This window comes from Entelurus aequoreus, linkage group LG12 (assembly GCF_033978785.1).
Source record: "Entelurus aequoreus isolate RoL-2023_Sb linkage group LG12, RoL_Eaeq_v1.1, whole genome shotgun sequence".
NCBI lineage: Eukaryota > Metazoa > Chordata > Actinopteri > Syngnathiformes > Syngnathidae > Entelurus > Entelurus aequoreus.
In genome coordinates, this window is record NC_084742.1 from 66,466,083 (window position 1) to 66,479,452 (window position 13,370).

General features: G+C 36.5%; 1 protein-coding gene across 2 annotated transcripts in view; it reads left to right on the top strand.

The window, feature by feature from the left end:
• The window catches only part of lrig3 (leucine-rich repeats and immunoglobulin-like domains 3), a 94,195-nt gene extending 83,780 nt beyond the window's left edge, over positions 1-10,415 (top strand). The window contains exons 16-19 of one of the 2 annotated variants that reach the window (XM_062066473.1): positions 5,818-5,955; positions 6,019-6,150; positions 7,046-7,270; positions 9,996-10,415. In XM_062066473.1, coding sequence (XP_061922457.1) covers positions 5,818-5,955; positions 6,019-6,150; positions 7,046-7,270; positions 9,996-10,216 — 716 coding nt within the window. In that variant the 3' untranslated portion in view covers positions 10,217-10,415. The remainder of the gene's footprint in view (positions 1-5,817; positions 5,956-6,018; positions 6,151-7,045; positions 7,271-9,995) is intronic. The other variant, XM_062066474.1, reaches the window with a different exon arrangement.
• The last annotated feature ends 2,955 nt before the right edge of the window (positions 10,416-13,370 follow it).

The following is a 13,370-nucleotide window of genomic DNA, read 5'->3' on the forward strand; positions in this document are numbered from 1 at the left end:
TTTTAATTATTAATTTTAGAGCAATGACATTTTTAAAAAAAATTTACCACTAAAATTTGGGACTCATAAAAGTGTTAAAAATAAGTCTTTAAATCAACTTCAGATCCATTAGTCAATTATAAGTTTTTATTATTTTTTTTGACGGTTTTTTTGTGTTTGTTTTATGCCATTTTTGTTCAAGAAATCATATTTTTTGTAGCAAACACACAAAATGTGCAATCTTTTAACCCCCAAAACTGTTAAAGTGGAATATTTGATGTGAAGTAATTGGAGCCTTAAATAGGTCAATAATTCATAAAATCATTGATTTTAATGCAATATTTATTTTTTAATTATTAATTTTAGAGCAATGACATTTTTTTTAAAAATGTACCACTAAAATTTGGGACTCATAAAAGTGTTAAAAATAAGTCTTTAAATCAACTTCAGATCCATTTGTCAATTATAAGTTTTTATTATTTTTGTAAGGGTTTTTTTTTTGTTTGTTTGATGCCATTTTTGTTAAAGAAATCTTATTTTTTGTAGCAAACACACAAAATGTGCAATCTTTTAACCCCCAAAACTGTTAAAGTGGAATATTTGATGTGAAGTAATTGGAGCCTTAAATAGGCCAATAATTCATAAAAACATTGATTTTAATTCTTCTTCTTTTTTTAAAATGTACTACTAAAATTTGGTACTCATAAAAGTGTTAAAAATAAGTCATTCATTTTTTTCTCGATCAACTACACATCTATTCCTCATTTATAAAGTTTTTATTATTTGTTTATGTTGTTTTTTTTGTTTGATTTATGCCCTTTCTGTTAAAGAAATCTTATTTTTTGTAGCAAACACACAAAATGTGCAATCTTTTCACCCCAAAAAATGTTAAAGTGGAATATTTGATGTGAAGTAATTGGAACTTTAAGTAGGTCAATAATTCATAAAATAATTGATTTTAATTCAATATAAAATGTTTTAATTATTATTTTTAGAGCAATGACATTTGAAAAAAAAAATGTACCACTAAAATTTGGGACTCATAAAAGTGTTAAAAATAAGTCTTTAAATCAACTTTAGATCCATTCGTCAATTATAAGTTTTTATTATTTTTTTATGGGTTTTTTTTGTTTTGTTTGTTTGATGCCCTTTTTGTTAAAGAAATCATATTTTTTGTGGCAAACACACAAAATGTGCAATCTTTTCACCCCAAAAACTGTTAAAGGGGAATATTTGATGTGAAGTAATTGGAGCCTTAAATAGGTCAATAATTCATAAAATCATTGATTTTAATGCAATATTTATGTTTTAATTATTATTTTAGAGCAATGACATTTAAAAAAAATGTACCACTAAAATTTGGGACTCATAAAAGTGTTAAAAAATAAGTCTTTAAATCAACTTCAGATCCATTCGTCAATTGTTAGTTTTTATTATTTTTTTTACTTTTTTGTTTTTGTTTGTTTTATGCCATTTTTGTTAAAGAAATCATATTTTTTGTGGCAAACACACAAAATGTGCAATCTTTTAACCCCCAAAACTGTTCAAGTGGAATATTTGATGTGAAGTAATTGGAGCCTTAAATAGGTCAATAATTCATAAAATCATTGATTTTAATGCAATATTTATGTTTTAATTATTCTTTTTAGAGCAATGACATTTAAAAAAAATTTACCACTAAAATTTGGGACTCATAAAAGTGTTAAAAATAAGTCTTTAAATGTTTGTATTTTTTACTTTCAACGCTTAAGTCTCTAGATCAACTCCAGTTCTATTCGTCAATTATACGTTTTTATTATTTTTTTATGTTTTATTTTGTTTGTTTGATGCCCTTTTTGTTAAAGAAATCATATTTTTTTGGCAAACACACAAACTGTGCAATCTTTTCACCCCAAAAAAATATTAAAGTGGAATATTTGATGTGAAGTAATTGTTTCCTTAAATAGGTCAATAATTCCTAAAATCCTTGATTTTATTTTATTATCTTTTTTAGAAATAGTCTTTTTTTAATTACCACTACAATGTGTGTAGATCTAAAAAGGCCCCACTCATAAAAGTGTTCAAAATAAGTCATATACTTTTTTTTTTTTTTTTTTACTTTCAACGCTTAAGTTTCTATTATTTTTTTGATGGGTTTTTTTTGTTTGTTTAATGCCCTTTTTGTTAAAGAAATTATATTTTTTGTAGCAAACACACAAAATGTGCAATCTTTTCACCCCAAAAAATGTTAAAGTGGAATATTTGATGTGAAGTAATTGGAGCCTTAAATAGGTCAATAATTCATAACAACATTGATTTTAAATCATTATTATTTTTTAAGAAATTGCATTAAAAAAAAAATGGACCACTAAAATTTGGGACTCATAAAAGTGTTAAAAATAAGTCATTCATTTTTCTCTAGATCAACTACACATATATTTGTCATTTATGAAGTTTTTATTATTTGTTTATGTTTTTATGTTTGTTTGTTTTATGCCCTTTTTGTTAAAGAAATCATATTTTTTGTGGCAAACACACAAAATGTGCAATCTTTTCACCCCAAAAAATGTTAAAGTGGAATATTTAATGTGAAGTTATTGTTTCCTTAAATAGGTCAATAATTCATAAAATCATTGATTTTAATTAAATATAAATTTTAAAATTATAATTTTTAGAGCAATGACACTTTAAAAAAATGTACCACTAAAATTTGGGACTCATAAAAGTGTTAAAAATACGTCTTTAAATGTTTGTATTTTTTACTTTCAACGCTTAAGTCTCTAGATCAACTCCAGTTCTATTCGTCAATTATACGTTTTTATTATTTTTTTATGTTTTATTTTGTTTGTTTGATGCCCTTTTTGTTAAAGAAATCATATTTTTTGTGGCAAACACAAAATGTGCAATCTTTTCACCCCAAAAAAATGTTAAAGTGGAATATTTTATGTGAAGTAATTGTTTCCTTAAATAGGTCAATAATTCATCAAATCCTTGATTTTATTTTATTATCATTTTTAGAAATAGTCTTTTTTTAATTACCACTAAAATGTGTGTAGATCCAAAAAGACCCCACTCATAAAAGTGTTCAAAATAAGTCATATACTTTTTTTTTCTTTTTTTTACTTTCAACGCTTAAGTTTTTATTATTTTTTTGATGGTTTTTTTTTTGTTTGTTTTTTGCCATTTTTGCTAAAGAAATTATATTTTTTGTAGCAAACACACAAAATGTGCAATCTTTTCACCCCAAAAAATGTTAAAGTGGAATATTTGATGTGAAGTAATTGGAGCCTTAAATAGGTCAATAATTCATAAAATCATTATTATTTTTTTGAGAAATTGCATTTACAAGAAAAATGTACCACTACAATTTGGGACTCATAAAAGTGTTAAAAATAAGTCATTAATTTTTCTCTAGATCAACTACACATCTATTCCTCATTTATAAAGTTTTTATTATTTGTTTATCTTTTTTGTTTTATGCCCTTTTTGTTAAAGAAATCATATTTGTTGTAGCAATCACAAAATGTGCAATCTTTTAACCCCAAAAAAATGTTAAAGTGGAACATTTGATGTGAACTAATTGGTTCCTTAAGTAGGTCAATAATTCATAAAATCCTTGATTTTTTTTAAAAAATAGTCTTGTTTTAATTACCACTAAAATGTGTGTAGATCCAAAAAGGCCCCACTCATAAAAGTGTTCAAAATAAGTAAAATACTTCTCTTTTTTTTTACTTCCATCCTTAAGTCTCTGGATCAACTACACATCTATCTGTCAGTTATTAGTTTTTATTTGTTTTGTTTGTTTGTTTTTGTCAAAGAAATCCTAGTTTTTTTTAATGCAAACAAACAAAAAATGCACTTTTTTCTCCCCAAAAAATTTCTAAGTGGATTATTTGATGTAAAGTAATTAGATCCTCGACTAGGTCAATAATTCATGAAATCATTGATTTGAATTCAATATAAATGTTTAATTATTATTTTTAGAGCAATGACACTTTCAAAAATGTACCACTAAAATTTGGGACTCATAAAAGTGTTAAAAATAAGTCTTTAAATCAACTTCCGATCCATTCGTCAATTATAAGTTTTTATTATTTTTTAATGTTCTTTTTTGTTTGTTTAATGGCCTTTTTTTTAAAGAAATATATTTTTTTGCAGCAAACACACAAAATGTGCAATCTTTTCACCCCAAAAAATGTTAAAGTCATCATTATTTTTATTTTTTTTAAATGTGTGTTAAAAATAAGTCATTAATTTTTCTCTAGATCAACTACACATCTATTCATCATTTATAAAGCTTTTATTATTTGTTTATGGGGTTTTTTTTTGTTTTTTTTGCCATTTTTGTTAAAGAAATCTGATTTTTTTGTAGCAAACACAAAAAATGTGCAATCTTTTAACCCCAAAAAATGTTACAGTGGAATATTTGATGTGAAGTAATTGGAGCCTTAAATAGGTCAAAAAATTCATAAAATCCTTGATTAAATTTTTTTTTTAAATAGTCTTGTTTTAATTACCACTAAAATGTGTGTAGATCCAAAAAGGCCCCACTCATAAAAATGTTCAAAATAAGTCAAATACTTCTCTTTTTTTTTACTTCCACCCCTAAGTCTCTGGATCAACTACACATCTATCTGTCAGTTATTAGTTTTTATTTGTTTTGTTTATTTGTTTGTTTTTGTCAAAGAAATCCTAGTTTTTTTTTAATGCAAACAAACAAAAAATGCACTTTTTTCTCCCCCCAAAAATTTCTAAGTGGATTATTTGATGTAAAGTAATTAGTTCCTCGACTAGGTCAATAATTCATGAAATCATCGATTTGAATTCAATATAAATGTTTAATTATTATTTTTAGAGCAATGACACTTTCAAAAATGTACCACTAAAATTTGGGACTCATAAAAGTGTTAAAAATAAGTCTTTAAATCAACTTCCGATCCATTCGTCAATTATAAGTTTTTATTATTTTTTAATGTTCTTTTTTGTTTTTTTAATGGCCTTTTTTTTAAAGAAATACAATTTTTTGCAGGAAACACACAAAATGTGCAATCTTTTCACCCCAAAAAATGTTAAAGTCATCATTATTTTATTTTTTGAGAAATTGCATTTTTATTTTTTTAAATGTGTGTTAAAAATAAGTCATTAATTTTTCTCTAGATCAACTACACATCTATTCATCATTTATAAAGCTTTTATTATTTGTTTATGGGGTTTTTTTGTGGGGTTTTTTTGCCATTTTTGTTAAAGAAATCTGATTTATTTTGTAGCAAACACAAAAAATGTGCAATCTTTTAACCCCAAAAAATGTTACAGTGGAATATTTGATGTGAAGTAATTGGAGCCTTAAATAGGTCAAATAATTCATAAAATCCTTGATTAAATTTTTTTTTAAATAGTCTTGTTTTAATTACCACTAAAATGTGTGTAGATCCAAAAAGGCCTCATAAAAGTGTTCAAAATAAGTCAAATACTTCTTCTTTTTTTTTTTACTTCCACCCCTAAGTCTCTGGATTAACTACACATCCATCTGTCAGTTATTAGTTTTTTATTTGTTTGTTTTTGTCAATGAAATCCAATTTTTTTTATGGCAAACAAAATAAAAAATTCACTTTTTTCTCCCCCAAAAATATTTCAAAGTGGATTATTTGATGTAAAGTAATGAAATCCTCGACTAAGTCGATTTTCTTCGTGATTATTTTGTGAGCAATGACAGTTTTAAAGACAAAAAACAGCCGGCATGGCAACTTTGTGTTGTCAGAGTCAACATTTTATTGTTACCTTTCACCTGTTTACTTTTTTGAAATCTTCTTTTTAGAGGTTCAAAAACCAAAAGAGTAACACACTTGTTGACGTCCACAGACGAGACCAACCTGCCCGCAGACATCCCCAGCTACCTGTCCTCACAAGGCACGCTGGCAGAGCGCCAAGATGGCTACCTGGCCTCCGAGAGCGGCCAGTACGCCAGCGCCTTCTACCTGCCGCCCAAAGACTTGAACGGTGCGGACACTTCTTTTACCGGCATGGCCCACATCAACCCTGACCTGGATTTACTCCCCGCAGGCTTCTGTCAGCTGGATACAGGAAGTGAAGGCGAGATGGAGGCGTGTCTCGACCCCCTGCTGTGCCATTATCAGGGTCCAATCAGCACGCTGCTTCGCCGAGACCTCTACCCCACCGAGGACGTCTACGCAGGTCTTTATTCTGTACTACACCTCAAATATACAGTCCTGCTCAAACGTTTACAGGAGCTAATCCTCCTTTTTCATTGTCCCATTTTAAGCAGCAGTTCCACAGGCCCACAGCATAATACTACCACCACCATGCTTGACGGTAGGCATGGTGTTCCTGGGATTTCTCCTCCAAACATATTGCTGGGTATTGTGGCCAAACAGCTCCATTTTTGTTTCATCTGACATCACGCGGACAAAGATAAGACCTTCTGGAGGAAAGTTCTGTGGTCAGATGAAACAAAAATGGAGCTGTTTGGCCACAATACCCAGCAATATGTTTGGAGGAGAAATCCCAGGAACACCATGCCTACCGTCAAGCATGGTGGTGGTGGTATTATGCTCTGGGCCTGTTTTGTTGCCAATGGAACTGCTGCTTCACAGAGAGTAAATGGGGCAATTGTTTAGCTATTCCTCATCCTCCAGTGATAATGTGACTTGTAAAAAAAAAAAAAACATGGTTTGTTTGCAAGGATCAGTGACTTAATAGGGGCTTTGCGCTGTGGAGGGACGTTAGCCGTTCGCAAGAATGCCACACGGTGTTGAGGGCGCGTTTGTTCGCTTGTCAAATTTGCCGACACAGCTTTATTTATATCGTATGTTGCGCAACACGACTCCGGAATATTCCACATTTTGCCTATCCATCCATTTTCTACCGCTTGTCCCTTTTGGGGTGGGGGGGGGGTGGGTGCTGGAGTCTATCTCAGCTGCATTCGGGCGGAAGCCTATAGAATAGTATTTTCTTTATTTTGTCTGTAAAAAACTCAAAAATGAGTTAGGGGCCACAATAGACGTGGGGCCCCCGCGCGACAATGAAATGCTTCCCCCGTGTGACTTGTCCGTGTCCTCGCCATCATCAGGGTGTCCCGCCGAGACAAGACCTGTTGGCAGCGACAGTGAGAGCCTGACCAGGTCCAGAAGACGGGAGCCTCTGGACCTCTGCTCCTCCGCCATCTTGATGCAGCTTCCCAACGCCAGTCTCCATCTTGGCCCCTCCCACCAGCAGCCCGGCCGCCGCCCATCCGTAGAGGAGGGGGAGGCGGCTAATTACGACGAGTGTCTCCCGCCATGTAATTCCTTCATGGGTAGGTCTCCTTGAACACAACTCCTTGTCGCCATTACGTCTGACAAGGGCCACTCTTTTTCATTAAAGGCCACTTCAAATGATGTGGCGGGCCACCATCAATAATGTGGTGAGCCACTAAAATGATGTGGCGGGTCACTAATGTGGCAAGCCATTTTGAATTATGTTGTTGGCCACTATAAATGATGTGGCGGGCCACTTAATGGCATGACGGGTCACATTAAATGATACGGCAGGTCATTAAAATGCCGTGAAGGCCGGGCCACATTAAATAATGTAGCGGGCCACTGAATGACATGGCAAGGTACAAAAACAATGTGGTGGGCCATTAAAACGACGCGATGGGCCACATGAATAATGTATCAGGCCACTTAAATAATGTAGTAGGATACTTAATGACAAAAACAATGTGGTGGGCCATTAAAACGACGTGATGGGCCACATAAATAATGTATCAGGCCACCTAAATAATGTAGCAGGATACTTAATGACAAAAACAATGTGGTGGGCCATTAAAACGACGCGATGGGCCACATAAATAATGTATCAGGCCACTTAAATAATGTAGCAGGACACTTAATGACAAAAACAATGTGGTGGGCCATTAAAACGACGCGATGGGCCACATAATTAATGTATCAGGCCACTTAAATAAGGTAGCAGGATACTTAATGACAAAAACGACGTGGTGGGCCATTAAAACGACGTGATGGGCCACTTCAAATAATACATCAGGCCACATTAAATAATGTAGCGGGCCATTTAATGACATGGCAAGGTACAAAACGATGTGGTGGGCCATTAAAATGACATGATGGGCCACCTTGAATAATACATCAGGCCACTTAAATAATGCAGCACGACACTTAATGACAAAAACGACGTGGTGGGCCATTAAAATGACGTGATGGGCCACCTTAAATAATACATCAGGCCACATAAATAATGTAGTGGGCCATTTAATGCCATTAAAATTACGTGATGGGCCACTTTAAATAATGTATCAGGCCACATTAATAATGTAGCGGTACACTTAATGACAAAAACGATGTGGTGGGCCATTAAAATGACGTGATGGGCCACTTTAAATAATTCATCAGGCCACTTAAATAATGTAGCGGGACACTTAATGATAAAAACGACATGATGGGCCACATTAAATAATGTATCAGGCCACATAATGACAAAAACGATGTGGTGGGCCATTAAAATGACGTGCTGGGCCACGGTAAAATAAAACATCAGGCCACATAAATAATGTAGCGGGACACTTAATGACAAAAACGATGTGGTGGGCCATTAGAATGACGTGATGGGCCACCTTAAATAATACATCAGGCCACTTAAATAATGTAGTGGGCCATTTAATGCCATTAAAATTATGTGATGGGCCAATTTAAATAATGTATCAGGCCACATTAATAATGTAGCGGGATACTTAATGACAAAAACGATGTGGTGGGCCATTAAAATGATGTGATGGGCCACTTTAAATAATTCATCAGGCCACATTAAATAATGTATCAGGTCACTTAAATAATGAAGCAGGACACTTAATGACAAAAACGATGTGGTGGGCCATTAAAATGACGTGATGGGCCAACTTAAATAATACATCAGGCCACTTAAATAATGTAGTGGGCCATTTAATGCCATTAAAATTACGTGATGGGCCACTTTAAATAATGTATCAGGCCACTTAATAATGTAGCGGGACACTTAATGACAAAAACGAAGTGGTGGGCTATTAAAATGACGTGTGGGGCCACATTAAATAATACATCAGGCCACTTAAATAATGTAGTGGGCCATTTAATGCCATTAAAATTACGTGATGGGCCAATTTAAATAATGTATCAGGCCACATTAATAATGTAGCGGGATACTTAATGACAAAAACGATGTGGTGGGCCATTAAAATGACGTGATGGGCCACATTAAATAATGTATCAGGCCACTTAAATAATGTAGCAGGACACTTAATGACAAAAACGATGTGGTGGGCCATTAAAATGACGTGATGGGCCAACTTAAATAATACATCAGGCCACTTAAATAATGTAGTGGGCCATTTAATGCCATTAAAATTACGTGATGGGCCACTTTAAATAATGTATCAGGCCACTTAATAATGTAGCGGGACACTTAATGACAAAAACGAAGTGGTGGGCTATTAAAATGACGTGTGGGGCCACATTAAATAATACATCAGGCCACTTAAATAATGTAGTGGGCCATTTAATGCCATTAAAATTACGTGATGGGCCAATTTAAATAATGTATCAGGCCACATTAATAATGTAGCGGGATACTTAATGACTAAAACGATGTGGTGGGCCATTAAAATGACGTGATGGGCCACATTAAATAATGTATCAGGCCACTTAAATAATGTAGCAGGACACTTAATGACAAAAACGATGTGGTGGGCCATTAAAATGACATCATGGGCCACGATAAATAATACATCAGGCCACATAAATAATGTAGCGGGCCATTTAATGACAAAAACGATGTGGTGGGCCATTAAAACGACATGATGGGCCACATTAAATAATGTATCAGGCCACGTAAATGAAATGGCAGGCCACATTAATTGATGCGGCAGGCAATATTTAATGACTATGGAGCCAAAATAAATTACTTGTCAGGCCACCTCAAATAATGTGTCAGGCCAGATTTGTCCTTGAGTTTGAGACTCTGACCTCCTGTCTTGTCCTGCACAGGCACATTCGGCAAGTCCCCCTGGAGGCCTCGGCAGGACCTGCACCCCGGCTCCGGTCCTCCCCCACCCCCAGCGACCCACAGCGGACACGGTCCCTGCCAGAACCCGTACGAGGACTGGGAGTCCAAGGGGGACGCCTGCAAGGACTCTGAATCAGAGCACAGTGTTTACGAGCAGCCATTTGACTGTGGCACGGGACTCGGGGGCGGGAGCGCTTCTTAGCCAGCAAATCCTCCTCCAGAGAAATTCTACCTCACTTTTGTAAGAAAGGACGAATGTAAGAAGATGACCGGAAAGTCTTCTATATGCAAATATACTTCTTGTAGATACAGAGGACATTATTTTTCTTGAATACTCAAATGTTTGTGCTTTCATGAAGACACTTTTTGCACAACAAATAAAATAACAGATATTTTCATTCTTTAGTAGCATTTTCTTTTATACTCTTGTCAACAATGTTGCTATAAAGTATTTTAATAGTGGCCTTCCTGTCAAAGTCAGGCATTTTTTATCAATGCATGAGCTAATAATAATAATAGGAGCCCATGTCCTCTGCAGTGGACATATTTGTGTAACTGACCACAAATATGTCCACTGCAAAGGACATGGGCTCCTATTATTACCGGCGTCCTCTGCAGTGGACATATTTGTGGTCAGTTACACAAATATGTCCACTGCAGAGGACTTGGGCTCCTATTATTACCGGCGTCCTCTGCAGTGGACATATTTGTGTAACTGACCACAAATATGTCCACTGCAGAGGACATGGGCTCCTATTATTACCGGCGTCCTCTGCAGTGGACATATTTGTGGTCAGTTACACAAATATGTCCACTGCAAAGGACATGGGCTGCTATTATTACCGGCGTCCTCTGCAGTGGACATATTTGTGGTCAGTTACACAAATATGTCCACTGCAGAGGACATGGGCTCCTATTATTACCGCCGTCCTCTGCAGTGGACATATTTGTGGTCAGTTACACAAATATGTCCACTGCAGAGGACAAAGGCTCCTATTATTACAGGCGTCCTCTGCAGTGGACATATTTGTGGTCAGTTACACAAATATGTCCACTGCAGAGGACACGGGCTCCTATTATTACAGGCGTCCTCTGCAGTGGACATATTTGTGGTCAGTTACACAAATATGTCCACTGCAGAGGACACGGGCTCCTATTATTACAGGCGTCCTCTGCAGTGGACATATTTGTGGTCAGTTACACAAATATGTCCACTGCAAAGGACATGGGCTGCTATTATTACAGGCGTCCTCTGCAGTGGACATATTTGTGTAACTGACCACAAATATGTCCACTGCAGAGGACTGGGGCTCCTATTATTACCGGCGTCCTCTGCAGTGGACATATTTGTGGCCAGTTACACAAATATGTCCACTGCAGAGGACACGGGCTCCTATTATTACAGGCGTCCTCTGCAGTGGACATATTTGTGTAACTGACCACAAATATGTCCACTGCAGAGGACTTGGGCTCCTATTATTACCGGCGTCCTCTGCAGTGGACATATTTGTGTAACTGACCACAAATATGTCCACTGCAGAGGACTTGGGCTCCTATTATTACCGGCGTCCTCTGCAGTGGACATATTTGTGTAACTGACCACAAATATGTCCACTGCAGAGGACATGGGCTCCTATTATTACCGGCGTCCTCTGCAGTGGACATATTTGTGGTCAGTTACACAAATATGTCCACTGCAAAGGACATGGGCTGCTATTATTACCGGCGTCCTCTGCAGTGGACATATTTGTGGTCAGTTACACAAATATGTCCACTGCAGAGGACATGGGCTCCTATTATTACCGCCGTCCTCTGCAGTGGACATATTTGTGGTCAGTTACACAAATATGTCCACTGCAGAGGACAAAGGCTCCTATTATTACAGGCGTCCTCTGCAGTGGACATATTTGTGGTCAGTTACACAAATATGTCCACTGCAGAGGACACGGGCTCCTATTATTACAGGCGTCCTCTGCAGTGGACATATTTGTGGTCAGTTACACAAATATGTCCACTGCAGAGGACACGGGCTCCTATTATTACCGGCGTCCTCTGCAGTGGACATATTTGTGGCCAGTTACACAAATATGTCCACTGCAGAGGACACGGGCTCCTATTATTACAGGCGTCCTCTGCAGTGGACATATTTGTGTAACTGACCACAAATATGTCCACTGCAGAGGACTTGGGCTCCTATTATTACCGGCGTCCTCTGCAGTGGACATATTTGTGTAACTGACCACAAATATGTCCACTGCAGAGGACTTGGGCTCCTATTATTACCGGCGTCCTCTGCAGTGGACATATTTGTGTAACTGACCACAAATATGTCCACTGCAGAGGACTTGGGCTCCTATTATTACCGACGTCCTCTGCAGTGGACATATTTGTGTAACTGACCACAAATATGTCCACTGCAGAGGACTTGGGCTCCTATTATTACCGGCGTCCTCTGCAGTGGACATATTTGTGGTCAGTTACACAAATATGTCCACTGCAGAGGAAATGGGCTCCTTTTATTACCGGCGTCCTCTGCAGTGGACATATTTGTGTAACTGACCACAAATATGCCCATTTCGTCTGCAGTGGACATATTTGTGGTCAGTTACACAAATATGTCCACTGCAGAGGACATGGGCTCCTATTATTACCGGCGTCCTCTGCAGTGGACATATTTGTGGTCAGTTACACAAATATGTCCACTGCAGAGGACATGGGCTCCTATTATTACAGGCGTCCTCTGCAGTGGACATATTTGTGGTCAGTTACACAAATATGTCCACTGCAGAGGACATGGGCTCCTATTATTACCGGCGTCCTCTGCAGTGGACATATTTGTGGTCAGTTACACAAATATGTCCACTGCAGAGGACACGGGCTCCTATTATTACAGGCGTCCTCTGCAGTGGACATATTTGTGGTCAGTTACACAAATATGTCCACTGCAGAGGACACGGGCTCCTATTATTACAGGCGTCCTCTGCAGTGGACATATTTGTGGTCAGTTACACAAATATGTCCACTGCAGAGGACACAGGCTCCTATTATTACAGGCGTCCTCTGCAGTGGACATATTTGTGGTCAGTTACACAAATATGTCCACTGCAGAGGACTTGGGCTCCTATTATTACCGGCGTCCTCTGCAGTGGACATATTTGTGGTCAGTTACACAAATATGTCCACTGCAGAGGACTCGGGCTCCTATTATTACAGGCGTCCTCTGCAGTGGACATATTTGTGTAACTGATCACAAATATGTCCACTGCAGAGGACATGGGCTCCTATTATTACAGGCGTCCTCTGCAGTGGACATATTTGTGGTCAGTTACACAAATATGTCCACTGCAGAGGACTTG